The sequence below is a fragment of the Megascapheus bottae genome, chromosome 3 (genome assembly GCF_031878675.1).
Source record: "Megascapheus bottae isolate mThoBot1 chromosome 3, mThoBot2.hap1, whole genome shotgun sequence".
Classification (NCBI taxonomy): Eukaryota; Metazoa; Chordata; class Mammalia; order Rodentia; family Geomyidae; genus Megascapheus; species Megascapheus bottae.
The window spans coordinates 61,181,495-61,194,484 of record NC_143511.1 but is presented as its reverse complement, the minus strand read 5'-3'; the positions used below and the strand labels follow the sequence as shown (position 1 = coordinate 61,194,484).

The following is a 12,990-nucleotide window of genomic DNA, read 5'->3' as shown; positions in this document are numbered from 1 at the left end:
CTGAGCACTATCCTCAGACTTTCTCAAGGGTAGAGCTCTACCACTTGAGCCTCAGCACCACTTCCAGCTTTTTTTTTCTATGTATGTGGTACCAAGGAATCGAACCTGGGTCTTCGTGCATGCTAGGCAAGCACTCTACCACTAGGCTAAACTCCTGGCCCCACACTTTTTTTTTTTGATCAGTTGTGGTGCTTGTCCCTGAGCAATTTTTGTTCAAGGCTAGTGCTCTACTATTTTGAGCCACATTTCCATTTCTGGTTTTCTGTTTTTTAATTGGAAATAAGAGTCTCAAAAAAGACTTTTGCTGGGCATGGTGGCTCACGCCTATAATCCTAGCAACACAGGAGGCTGAGATCTGAGGATCAAGGTTCAAAGCCAGCCTGGGAACAAAAAGACCTAAGACTCTTATCTCCAATTATCCTCTAGAAAATGGGAAGTGGGTTTGGCTCAAGGGTAGGTACTAACCTTGAGCTGAAGAGCTCAGGGACAGTACCCAAATGAGTTCAAGCCCCATGACCCACAAAAAAAACAAAAACAAAACAAAAGACTTTCCCACCTAGGCTGGCTTTGGATGGTGCCTTCTGAGTAGCTAGGATTACAGGCTGAGCCACCAGTGCCTGACTATAATTATAAATCTCTTTAACAATAATTTCATCAAGTATAGGGAAATACTTTGTTTGCTATGCTAACCTAACCTCAATGCTATGCTACCCTAACCTCAATGTGGTGGCCATGCCAGTAATCTCAGCTCTCAGGATGACGATGGAGGATTACAAATTCTAGGCCAGCTTAGGTTATAAGGCCAGATCTTGTCTCTAAAATAAATCAAAACAAGTTATTGACATTTTTCTTTGGAAAGGAATTATTCCTTTCCAAATATAATTAGAAAATGGAAACTGATGCGCGGCTCTCTCTCTTCCCTTCTCTCCCTACCCGCTTCTGTCCAAGACTGGGACTCAAACTTGGTATCTGACACTTTCATTCATTGGCTTATTGTGATCTGAGTCATGTCTCCAATCTCTAAAGTAAATAATTTTTTTTTTTTTTTGCCAGTCCTGGGCTTGAGCTCAGGGCCTGAGCACTGTCCTTGGACTTTTCTCAAAGCTAGAGCTCTACCACTTGAGCCTCAGCACCACTTCCGGCTTTTTTCTATGTATGTGGTACTGAGGAATGAATCCGGGTCTTCATGCATGCTAGGCAAGCACTTTAACCACTAGGCCAAACTCCCGGCCCCTAAAGTAAATAATTTTGTTAACAGAAGACACAGCTAGTATTCAAACTTCAGTAACTGTAAGAAGGAAACGCTGTAGCTGGGAGTCTTAGCTCCTGCCTGTAATTGTAGCAACTCAGGAAGCTGAAATCTAAGGATCAATATTAAGACCCAGACTAGGCTCCAAAGCCCTTGAGACTCCAATGTACAATTAACCACCAAAAATCTGAAATAAGAGTTGTGGTTCAAGTGGTATAGGGCTAGTCTTGAGCACAGAAGTTCAGGGACAGCGGCCAGGCCTTGAGTCCAAACACTCAGGCCAAGTTCAGTCCCACGATTGGCACAGAAAAAGAAAAAAATGTGGAAAAAAAGAAACATTGTTAGGAGGCTGGGGGTAAAAGCTCATTATGGATCTACTTGTCATTGGCAAAGACATTACAATGACTTGTACTTGTGCTATCAGTCCAGAGCTCATCTCTACAGGTGCTGTACATGGGCCTGCCAGAGTAGAGTTTACATGTTGATAAATACGTTCTATGTGGCAGATACTGTATGACATACTTTTATATCTACAATCTCTCCATACACATACAAAAATCCTATTAGGAGTTAGTCCTTGTCAGATGAAGGCATAGATCCTTACAAGTATTTTAAGTAGGATGGCACTGAACCAAAGTACATTTCCAAAGGTGACATACTTTTCCCTTGATACAATTCCCTTGTAAGTAATTAATTTAGAAATATGTCTCCCAGCTTCTAGACAAATTTTATAGCACATTTTTCTAAGGACTTCAGTAAAATAAGGAGGAAATGCAGACAACTATAAATAAAGGAAAGGTAAAAAATCCAAGAAAGACAAAATCAAGATTTTTGTTTGCTATGGGACTTGAACTCAGGGTATGGCGATGTCACTGAGCTTTTCTGCTCAAGGCTAGTGCTCTATCACTTTGAGCCACAGTTCCGCTTCCAGTTTTCTGGTGGCTAGTTGGAGATAAAGAGTCTCAGACTTTCTGCCCAGGTTGGCTTCGAATAGTGATCCTCAGATCTCAGCCTCCTGAGTAGCTATTATAGGTGTGAGCCACTAGTGCCTGTCTAAAATTGAGAGATTTTTATTAAATAATGTTGACACAACCCAATATTTTGTTCTTTTACTGCAAATAAATGTAGAAATCTCCACAAGTATATATAAAGGAGTATATTTATATAAAGTAGCAACTTATAAGCATATATCCAGTAAATCCAGTTCTATATGATCTTTTTTTTTTGTGTATGGGTTATGGGGCTTGATTTCAGCCTGGGCACTGTCCCTGAGCTCTTCAGCTCAAGGCTACCACCCTACCCTTGAGCTCAGGCCCACTTCCCATTTTCTACTGATTACCTAGAGATAAGAGTCTCAGGTTCTTTTGTGCCTGGACTAGCTTTGAATCTTAATCCTCAGATTTCAGCCTCCTGAGTAGCTAGGATTACAGGTGTAAGCCATCCACCCAGCATGATTTTTTTTTTTTTTTTTTTTTTAAAGAGGGGCTGGGGCCAGGCATTAGTGGCACATGCCTGTAATCCTAGCTACTCAGAGGCTGGGATCTGAGGCTCACAGTTCAAAGCCAGCCCAGGCACTAAAAAGTCCGTGAGATTCTTATTTCCAATTAACCACCAGAAAACTGAAGTGGTGCTGTGGCTCAAGGGGTAGGGTAGTAGCTCTGAGCCGAAGAGCTTAGGGACAGTGCAAGGCCCAGAGTTCAAGTCCCACGATTGACAGGAAAAAAAAAAAACACCTCAAAATACTATATGAAGTAAATGAAAGTAGTTTGTATTTACCAATTAGCAATTCAGCCAGCAGATTGTTATTATTATTATTATTATTTTCCAGGCCTGTGCTTGAGCTCAGGGCCTGAGCACTGTCCTTAGACTTTCTCAAGGCTAGAGTTCTACCATTTGAACCTCAGAACCACTCCTGGCTTTTTTTTCTAGGTATGTGGTACCAAGAAATTGAACCCGGGTCTTCGTGCATGCTAGGCAAGCACTATACCACTAGGCCAAACTCCCAGCCCTAGCAGATTGTTTCTATTTTTTCCCTCCCTGGGGCTTGAATTCTCACTTGATCCACAGCACCACTTTCAGCTTTTTCTGTTTATATGGTAGTAAAGAACTGAACCCAAGGCTTCATGAATGCAGGCACTCTACCATGAAGCTACATTCCCAGCCCCTCTTCTTTTTTTTTTTTTTGTTGGCCATAGGGCTTGAACTCTGGGCCTGGGCACTGTTTCTGAGCTCTTCAGCTCAAGGCTATTACTCTACCACTTGAGCCACAGCGCCACTTCCAGTTTTCTGGTGGTTAATTGGAGATAAGAGTCTGAAGGACGTGATATTTATTTATTTATTTTTGCCAGTCCTGGGCCTTGAACTCAGGGCCTGGGCACTGTCCTTGGGATTTCTTAAGGCTAGAGCTCTACCACTTAATACTTTTTTAAAAACCAGAATTGTTGGTATGAGGACCATTGTGCTAAACTCAAAATAGCTGGTAAAAGTTATCTATAAATGTGTGACTCTATACATTACTACCATGAATTTCTGACATGAGGGTTAAATGACCAATTAAAGTCTAAAATCTGATCAATTTGAATAATAATTCATTAACTTTTAGCTACTGAATAGACAATGCTTCCAAAATCTTAAACTTAAATTTAACTTAAATCTATTAGTGATGTCTCCAGCTTAACAGAAATACAACACCAAGTTCAGAGACATTGTTCTGAATTTTGTACTTTTTGGCAAGAAACCACAGGATCCTTTCAGGAGTTTTTGTCTTATACATTATTCAAATGACTGGCCTGTAGCCTTAAAAGCTCGTTTTTCATAATCAGTTTATTGCTAAACACTGATAGGAATTATCGTAATCTTCCATGTCACTTCAATGGATTACTATTGAATGTTTAATACAAATGCTATTGGTCTAGTATACCTTATTTCTATTTATTGTTGCAAAGCAATATCTAGAAGAATATAACCAATTCAATCACTTACAGCATATTTAAGGAATGACATGCCTTACTAATTTAAGAAACATGAAAAATAATCACTCAAATATAGTGAAATTTTTCCACATTTTATACCTGTCTATTCATTATGTGTATGTTTGTTGTGACAAAAAGGTAGTGCACATTTCAGATTTAAAAATTACACGTTATGATATATTCAGCTACATGAATGTAGAAAAATTTAAGGTTTTTATATTTAGTTATTTATTTATTTTTTTGCCAGTCCTGGGCTTGAGCTCAGGGCCTGAGCACTGTCCTTGGACTTTCTCAAGGCTAGAGCTCTAGCACTTGAGCCTCAGCACCACTTCCGGCTTTTTTCTATGTATGTGGTACCGAGGGATCGAACCCGGGTCTCCATGCATGCTAGGCAAGCAAGCACTTTAACCACCAGGCCAAACTCCCGGCCCCAGGTTTTTATATTTATATTTGCTTTTGTTGAAACAGCAGTACTCTTTCAAAGTACCAAGTTGTGAGTTAAAAAACTCATTGTTTTTACTTTGCTCTAATGCCAGTAGCTCTTGCCTATAATCTTAGCTACTTAGAAGGCTGTCACCTGAGGATTGCCATTCAAAGCCAGCACAAGCAGGAAACTCTGTGAGATTCTTATCTCCAATTATCATTGGCTTACACCTGTAATCCTAGCTACTCAGGAGGCTGAAACCCGAGACTCTCACTTCAAAACCAGCCCAGGCACTAAAGTCTGTGAGTCTCTTATCTCCAATTAACTACCAGAAAATCAGAAGTGGAGCTGTGGCTCAAGGGGTAGAGCGATAGCCTTGAGCTGAAGAGCTCAGGGACAGTGCCCAGGCCCAGGGGTCCGGGCGGTGGCAGGTTTGAGAGGAAGAGCTCAGGGACAGCACCTAGGCTCAGAGTTCAAGTCCCATGACAGAGGGGGAAAAAATGAAAACCTCAGGGACAATGCTTGGGCCCTGAGTTCAAGCTCCAGGACTGAGTTTCATATATGTGCATGCATGTACACATTTTATTTTGAGATTATATGAAGGACGAATTCTTGAATAAGATGAAAGAAAGAACTTTAAAGGATGTCATATCTCTTGAAACTTTAAACACTAAAAAACAGAATTTAATTACCATGTCATTTAATCATCAAGAGCAAATTGTGCTTATAATGACTTAAATGTAATTCCTTTTTAAGTGAAAGTAAACACATATAAAGAAGAGAGAAAAGGCAAATAAAAGACCAAATGTCACTCCCCATCTTTCCGTACAGCTCAGGAAAAAAAATTTACTAACAAAAAATGGGTAGCCACAAGAACTTCTTCAAAATCCTAAAACAGAAGTAAAACTTGAAGCTCATCTGGTTAAGTCCTAAAAACTTACTGGTCTTTTCCCAGCCACTATGAGGCAGACAAAAAGCACAGGGACTTTTTCTGTCAAATGAGGAAAGGATGTTATTATGTGTAGAACTGATTCAGTTTGCTATTGAGCAACATATACTATCTAAAAAATGAACTAACATATGACTAGTGATTAAGTCATGAAAGATATGTAGTATGACTAATGCAAATGATTCTCTTTCCAAAGTTGTATAAGTATTAAATACTTTTCATTGCATCACTCTCTGAACCACAATCTAAATTAGGATTATTGTGATACAGTATTTGTTATTATTTAAATTCACTAATGCAAGAAAACAAATCTACTAAAAAGATGCCATATTGATTTCCTATTTAAACAAAATTTTATTTAAACTTAATTCTTGTACGGAAATACTGAAAATCAAGTAAGCTGAAAATTCTCTGTAAAGGGAATGAATACCTTAATATTTCTTTCAAAAGAAATATTAATATTCTTCTGTATATTTCAATAAATTTAAAGAAATTACATCCAGATCTATGTATTTTATTTGACCTTCATCCAAAAACAATCATATATTTATGACATTTTAATATCTGAAGAAACATGAGGGAAAAAAAGCATATATTTATAATTCATAGCATTTACTTTTTCCACTTTACAGAAAAAGCTTTAAAATACTGCTTTTTGATGGATTTAGAAAATTGTATTTATTTTAAAATGGATCTTTTATTGAGACTGGTAATTCCAATTTTCATTTGCTTTGAAATTATACTTCTTAAATGCTTCCAATGATATGTTCTGGCAAAGTCTGGTCCAAGATGCCAGGGGAGTAAAGATTAAAAAAAAATGAGTTAACGTACTCTGTAAAGATAGTAACTGTCTTTTATATTAAATTTAAAGTATGGTCAAGACTTTAGTATAATTTTGACATTAAATTCCTAAAGAAAAGTATATTTAAAATTAATATAAAACTATGTAAAATTTCCATTTGATAAAATGTTTAGTCACTGTCCAAATTCATTTCTTATGCTAAGTCTTAAGAAGTTATCAAGGGTTATTAAAAAAAATCCTAGTTGCAGTTGGGGGTGCAGCGCAGCAGCAAAGTACATGCTTAGTATGTGGAAGGTTTTGGGTTCAGTCCCTAGCATGGCAGAAAACAAAGCAAAACAAATGAAACAAATACAAACCTCTCATTCAAATACCAAGTAACTTGGAAACTAAAGCAATCTAGTTTGTAGTGCTGTAAGAAAAAGATGGTTCTAAAGCACAGCAGACATTCATCTCCTGAATTATCAAGCCATAATCACATTAACTTTAGTAGTACTTTGGTAGTAAAGTCATTTTTAACAAAAAATAAAATCTGAAATCTTGGCAGATGTCTTAATAGAAACACTCGGATAACTAGGTGTGCATAGGAAAAACTCCCTTATAATTTATATAAGAGCAATCCTGGCTTAAAGTGGCAAAGTAAATTGAACTACCCAAACAGGAGCTTCTAAAATGACCTTACACAGTGGTAGCTTGTGATAATCTGAATTTCACACCCTCCAAAATGTGTATCGAGCCTATAAAAAATGTACCAAGAGCATTTGTTTTGGAAAATCTCAAAATGCAGTGAGAATTAGGCTTCACTTTTTTTGGAGTTACTATTATAAAAAGCAGTATGTTATTAGTTCTGGGGTGTGTGTGTGCCCTGGTAGTCAAACCTAGGGACCTGTGTATGGAGTATATACAAGTGCTCTACCACTGAGCTGTATCTCCAACCCTTCTAGTTCAATTTTCTTAAACATATTCACTGAATGCACTCACAAATATGTGCATCAACACAGGAAAAGATGCCTGTCACCAGATACATACTGTGTGGGCACAGTTTTTTTTTTGTCCATTGCAGTCTGGTTTTATAGTTAAGGAGCACTCAGATATTTAAGATTCCCAACACATATCCAATTAAGAGTGCGCATTCCCCCTCCTCCCTGCCCCCAAAGAGAAGAAAAGATTATGGTGAGGCTTGCTTTTGCAAAGTCTTTGCTTCTCATTTTAAGTTTTTTTTTTTTTTTTTTTGCCAGTCCTGGGCTTGAGCTCAGGGCCTGAGCACTGTCCTTGGACTTTCTCAAGGCTAGAGCTCTACCAGTTGAGCCTCAGCACCATTCTGGCTTTTCTCTATGTATGTGGTACCAAGGAATCGAACCCGGGCCTCTGTGCATGCTAGGCAAGCACTCTACCACCAGGCTAACCTCCTGGCCCCCCCCTTTTTTTTTTTTGGTTTGTTTTTTTTTTTTTAAAGAAAAACATCCCATTTTATCATTAGGCAGTTAGAAAATTGCTATCTACTATCTCTTACATTACAATCCCAGGATAAAGCTTTTCTTATTTCTTCCTTCTGGACTATAAAACATAGTTCTTAAGTTAAATTCCCATGGACATTTAGTTTAGGATGCACACTCAGTGACATATGGCATACAATTCTTTAGAGGATAAAATTCTCATTTAGTGTAGAACTCATACTGTGAAAACATTCTCATACTTGGAAACCCAGAAAATACATTTTAGATTGATATTTCCAGGTAAGCAGAGAAAACAAAGTGGCACAATGAAATGGAATATTGTTAACTATGGTTCCATAACATACTCTGCCATTTAACTAGTCCAGATAAGACTACAATTGATTACCATTAAACTCTGGCCATAGCTTTTTCTGGGACAGATAGGAAGCAAGGAAACTCATTTCTCTACTCTCCCTACTTCCCACACAATAAGTATTTTAATCTTCTAAGTATAATCTCTAAGCAATCCAAACATTATATTAAATATTATAGTTAAAATATAATTTATGTAAAAGTTTTATTTGCCTTCTTGTCCTTTTATCTGCAACTAAAATAAATGGTTAGAGGAGCTGTCTGTATTACCTTTTAATAGGATATACAAAGGCCAAATTAAACATGAAAAATACATTGTCCCTTTTGGTTCTCATTATATATAGCCTCTATACAGCAAACTCCAAGTTACTTTAGAAACAAGTACATTAAAAACAAGATTACAAATGTCCAATGCATGACAACAGATAGCCTCCATTTTATTGGTTGGCCTAGATTTAAAAAATATATACATAAATAGTAAATGATGGGGTTGGGGATAGGGACTTTCCTCCTTGAATAGTTAATTTATTTAAAAGAGAAAAAAGAATATTCAGTCAGGCTTCACTAAAAATCTGAAAATTGAGCAAAAAGCGGAAATTAAAATGCAAAAATAGAGCTATACTTTAAAAAATTAAAAATTTTCAGACATTTTTGGAGAAGGTAAAACTATTAACTCTTAAAGGAAATTAAGTAATTGCAAAATGAAAATAATGCTTTTCTTTTTCCCAATTAGGTCTCCAAATCAACAATTTGAATACAATAAATTATATGATTTTATAGCCATTAAAATTTAATAAAGAAAAACAGCATAAATAAATGGCTGTTAGGATATGTACATGCATCTGTTTTAGAGTTTTATTAGCATAAAACCTTTTGAATGATCTATTCAGTGAGAGCAAGTTTGGTTAGAGAGCTGTTTTAGTCAGAATTAAGAGAAACTCCATTTTATCTCTTATGAGATTGCTGAAAATAGTGAACACTTCTATAACCCTCTTATTTCAAAACATTTTAAGAAATTTTGATCTGAACCATTTTACAAGTCCATTTATGTTACTCAACTTAACCATTTGGAAACGAGTATTTTGTTTAAACTACAGATTTCTTTTTTTTGGGAAAGTAATTCCCTATATAGATGTGGATTTGTAGTTAGTAAATTGATGTTGTTGGGTAAATGACCTAGTCGGATTAGTTGGAAGGCAGATAAAAGTAAGTAGTTGAGAAAATGTAAACATTTCCAATCCCTGACCTCAAATAAAACAGTCTATTGGGGTAAACAACAGATACTTTTTTGGTTTTAAGAACAAATGAACCCATGATTAAATGTTGAAAGTTCCAGAGTTTTAAGTAAATTGAATTAAATGAATTTATCAATTCTAACCTAGTTTATTACTTGGTCATTGCTTTGATTCATGCCACATTCACATGTGAGGGCTACTATGAGTCAATAGATGGCAGTCCATCGCTTAGTAAAAGAACTGAAGCTGACTAAAATCAGCATGCATCTTGCTTTTACTCAACACTGAAAATTACTTAATTGCATACATTTAGGCATTGCCCATATACTGATAATTTAGTTAATAAAACTATTTTACTTTAGATGGATTAATATTTGTAACACATCTATAAACAGACTACTGTTAACATTTATGCTTGCCCAGTCAATTCATTACCCATTAAAACCTGATAATTAGGAACTGTGATGGCAATTTCAATATTAGTTTGAAAAGCCATCTAGACTGGAACAAAGTTTTCTGATTCACTTTATTTTACCTACAAACTACACACACACACACACACACACACACACACACACACACACACACACACACACACACACACACACACACACATATATATATCACCAAAGGCAAACTCATTTTGTTATTTGTTTTGTCCTAACCATTCTTTTTAAAATTTATGTTTCTGAGAAGCTAAGATACTGAACAAACTGTCAAATATTTGTTAAAGCTGAAATCTATGTTTACCCTTCAAAAACACTTACATGAAAGAACAAAGTGCAAAGAATGAAAAACAGTAGCTTTAGCATAACACTTCCCACACTTTAGGTTTTCAAATTGGAATTCCTGAATTAGAGAAAAAGAACTAATGAAATGAATACAATGTCAAATTTGTTAGGATATTACCTAATACTGCCAATAAAAATAATGATGAGCACAAAATATAATTAGTTAAGTTTAGGCTCTGAGGTCATAGGATATAAAGAAGTTACTAAACATACTGTGTTCATATACAGTGCATATATCACATGTATATGTAATACATATGGGTATATCTTTTGGTATAATACTGAAGCTTTTAATGTTTATTTGGGACCTTAAGGGTAATTGAGGAATTATATAGCTTTCTACTGAAAAGCTTCAAGTAAACAGCAATAACAAAATGTGAAAACACCTGATACAATGCCTGCCTTCGGGTCTATGATAGACAAATTGGGAAATAGGTCTACCTTTTATTTGTTAGAGGAAAGCAGAAGGAAGCTTTGTTTCACAAAAGCCTTGTGTTTTTACAATATTTTTATAAGCAACCTTTTAAAATATGCTAAACTTTTAACAACTACAGTTTAAATTCTTGTATGTGGCATAACTTAATTAAAATCATATTAAAATTATATAGGGCTATAGTGAATTTCTGAAATTAAGCGGAATAATAAGAGTAAACCTGACAATGATATTGAGTATTAGCTAACTGGATACTATAGCAATTATGTTTTGGCTTCTACTTAGAAAAAATCATAATAAAAACAAATTATAAAAGTGAATAATTTGAATATTAAGTAGACATTTACTCAATTCAAATAAGTCAAGAAAGACTTAAGGTTTAAGGACAACTGACATGTGCTATAATATGAAGGACACACTAAGCCTTTTCTAGCTCCATTTGAAAATATATTTGAAATGATTCAGTAAAGGTATAATGGAAAAAGGACAATGAAGATACTGTGGATTATATCCTTAAGGAATGCTGCAATATAGTATTTTAAAGATACTTATTACTATTTCTTCTTGGTGTCTAACATTTTTCCCCTTCCAGTTAATAAATATAGTCCAGGAAGACTGAGCGATATTATGATTCAATTATTAAATGATGTGAGTGATAAAAAATCTTTCAAAATCTTTCAGGAAGAGAAAGATAAAGGACAGGTTAGTGGGCAGGGGAGAAGAGAAAAGCATATTATTGCTGTTTCAGTACAAAAACTCTCCAGATGTTTATTATCTTCCAGCAGAAGATGCTTGTCTATATTTTATGGTCAGCAGTTCAGAGAAGGGTAAATAGGCTGGATCTTGGGGAAAATAAAAAAGGTGCTTCTACTCACCGTTAGGTGATACTGCCTCCAGATTTCTGGGCAAGCCTGGAAAATAAAAATATTGATCATCTGGGAGCATGAAACAAGGTACTTTACAGCCTGTTGGTTTTGGCATAACCCAGCATCCACCGGTGTCGGTCACAGGAAAATAAGAAGCTTAACAGAAAGGGTCTGCATTTCAGCTTCAAAAACCTGGCTAGACAGTTTAATTGAATTTTACACTGGTTTAACACACTCCCTGCCATTGTCAGAAAGCCAGTAACAAAGTTTTCTCTCTCTTTTTTCTTCTCAGGTTAGAAGTTTGAGGTACTAAGATGTGATAAAGAGCCCTAACTCAGTTAAACTGCTAAATGAACAGCAAGGGTCAAAATCAGTAGAACTTACCAAGTGTATCTTTTAAAAGAACATTTGAGCTTTGGAAGTATGATAGAAAACAATTTAACAGCAACTACTTTTAAAAAGATTTCAATGCAGTTATATATTTCTAATTTATTGCCATCCACTATCTAATCATTTGTTGCTAACCTTTAGTACTCTATGAAAAAAAGATAATTGAAAAACAAAAACAAGTTGAAAGTCCATACCTCTCATCTTAAATATTAGAGCTCTGCAAACTCATATTTGTAGAAAAATAACTGTAAAAACTCAACATTTTGTAAAAGATGGGCTGAAGTCAGAATAGGCAGCAACAAAATAAACGTATACTCAAAAGCAACAAAAACAAACATCAGTGGTTAGGAGACATTTTCTCATGAATACACATATAAATCTTCTTATACCCACATTATGGTAAGGAGACAGACTCTCTAATGATACTATTTAGTTGATCAAGTTACCATTGTCTCAGAAAAATAACTGCTGATAGCAGAAAGTTTTAAAAAATAATCATATCTATAATTTCAACACTAAACCAAGTACATTTCAATTTTTAAAGTCAATGTAAATTTATAGTTTTGTTTGAAAATTTCATTTATTTTTTATATTTATGATAAAACTAAGATAGATCTTGTAAATACCATGGACATACTAATAATTCAGGGAATACATTATACTAGCAAGATCTCTTCTAAGAATACATTTCATGATTATACAAAAAGTAAATAATAGCATGTTCCAACCGCACTAAAAATGTGACCTCTTATGCATTTTTGCTATCCTATGTAATTCTCTAATGAAGGGTGTATAAATGAGATTGATTGTGATCACCTTTCGTTTCAATGCCATTTTCCAAAGAGTCTCTCAGAAAAAAAAAGCCACTAATACAAATGGGATTTCAGGATGAACCTCAACTACAAAAGGAAACTAATTTTAGAAAGCACATCTAGTGTCAGAGGAAAATATTTTAGTATCAATTGAAAGTCACAAAGTTGTAGGTTATAAAATTCTTAAGACTATATGTATATTTATAAACATAGTCACACAGAAAGGTCTGATCTACAATATGTCTTTAAATATTCATTTCCT

The 12,990-nt window shown here is 35.3% G+C and overlaps 1 protein-coding gene across 1 annotated transcript in view; it reads right to left on the bottom strand.

Annotated features, from left to right (window-relative positions):
• The window catches only part of LOC150065633 (zinc finger CCHC domain-containing protein 7-like), a 47,005-nt gene that overhangs the window by 17,158 nt on the left and 16,857 nt on the right, over positions 1-12,990 (bottom strand). Inside the window, exon 5 of the mRNA XM_090329375.1 lies at positions 11,536-11,571. Coding sequence (XP_090185501.1) covers positions 11,536-11,571 — 36 coding nt within the window. The remainder of the gene's footprint in view (positions 1-11,535; positions 11,572-12,990) is intronic.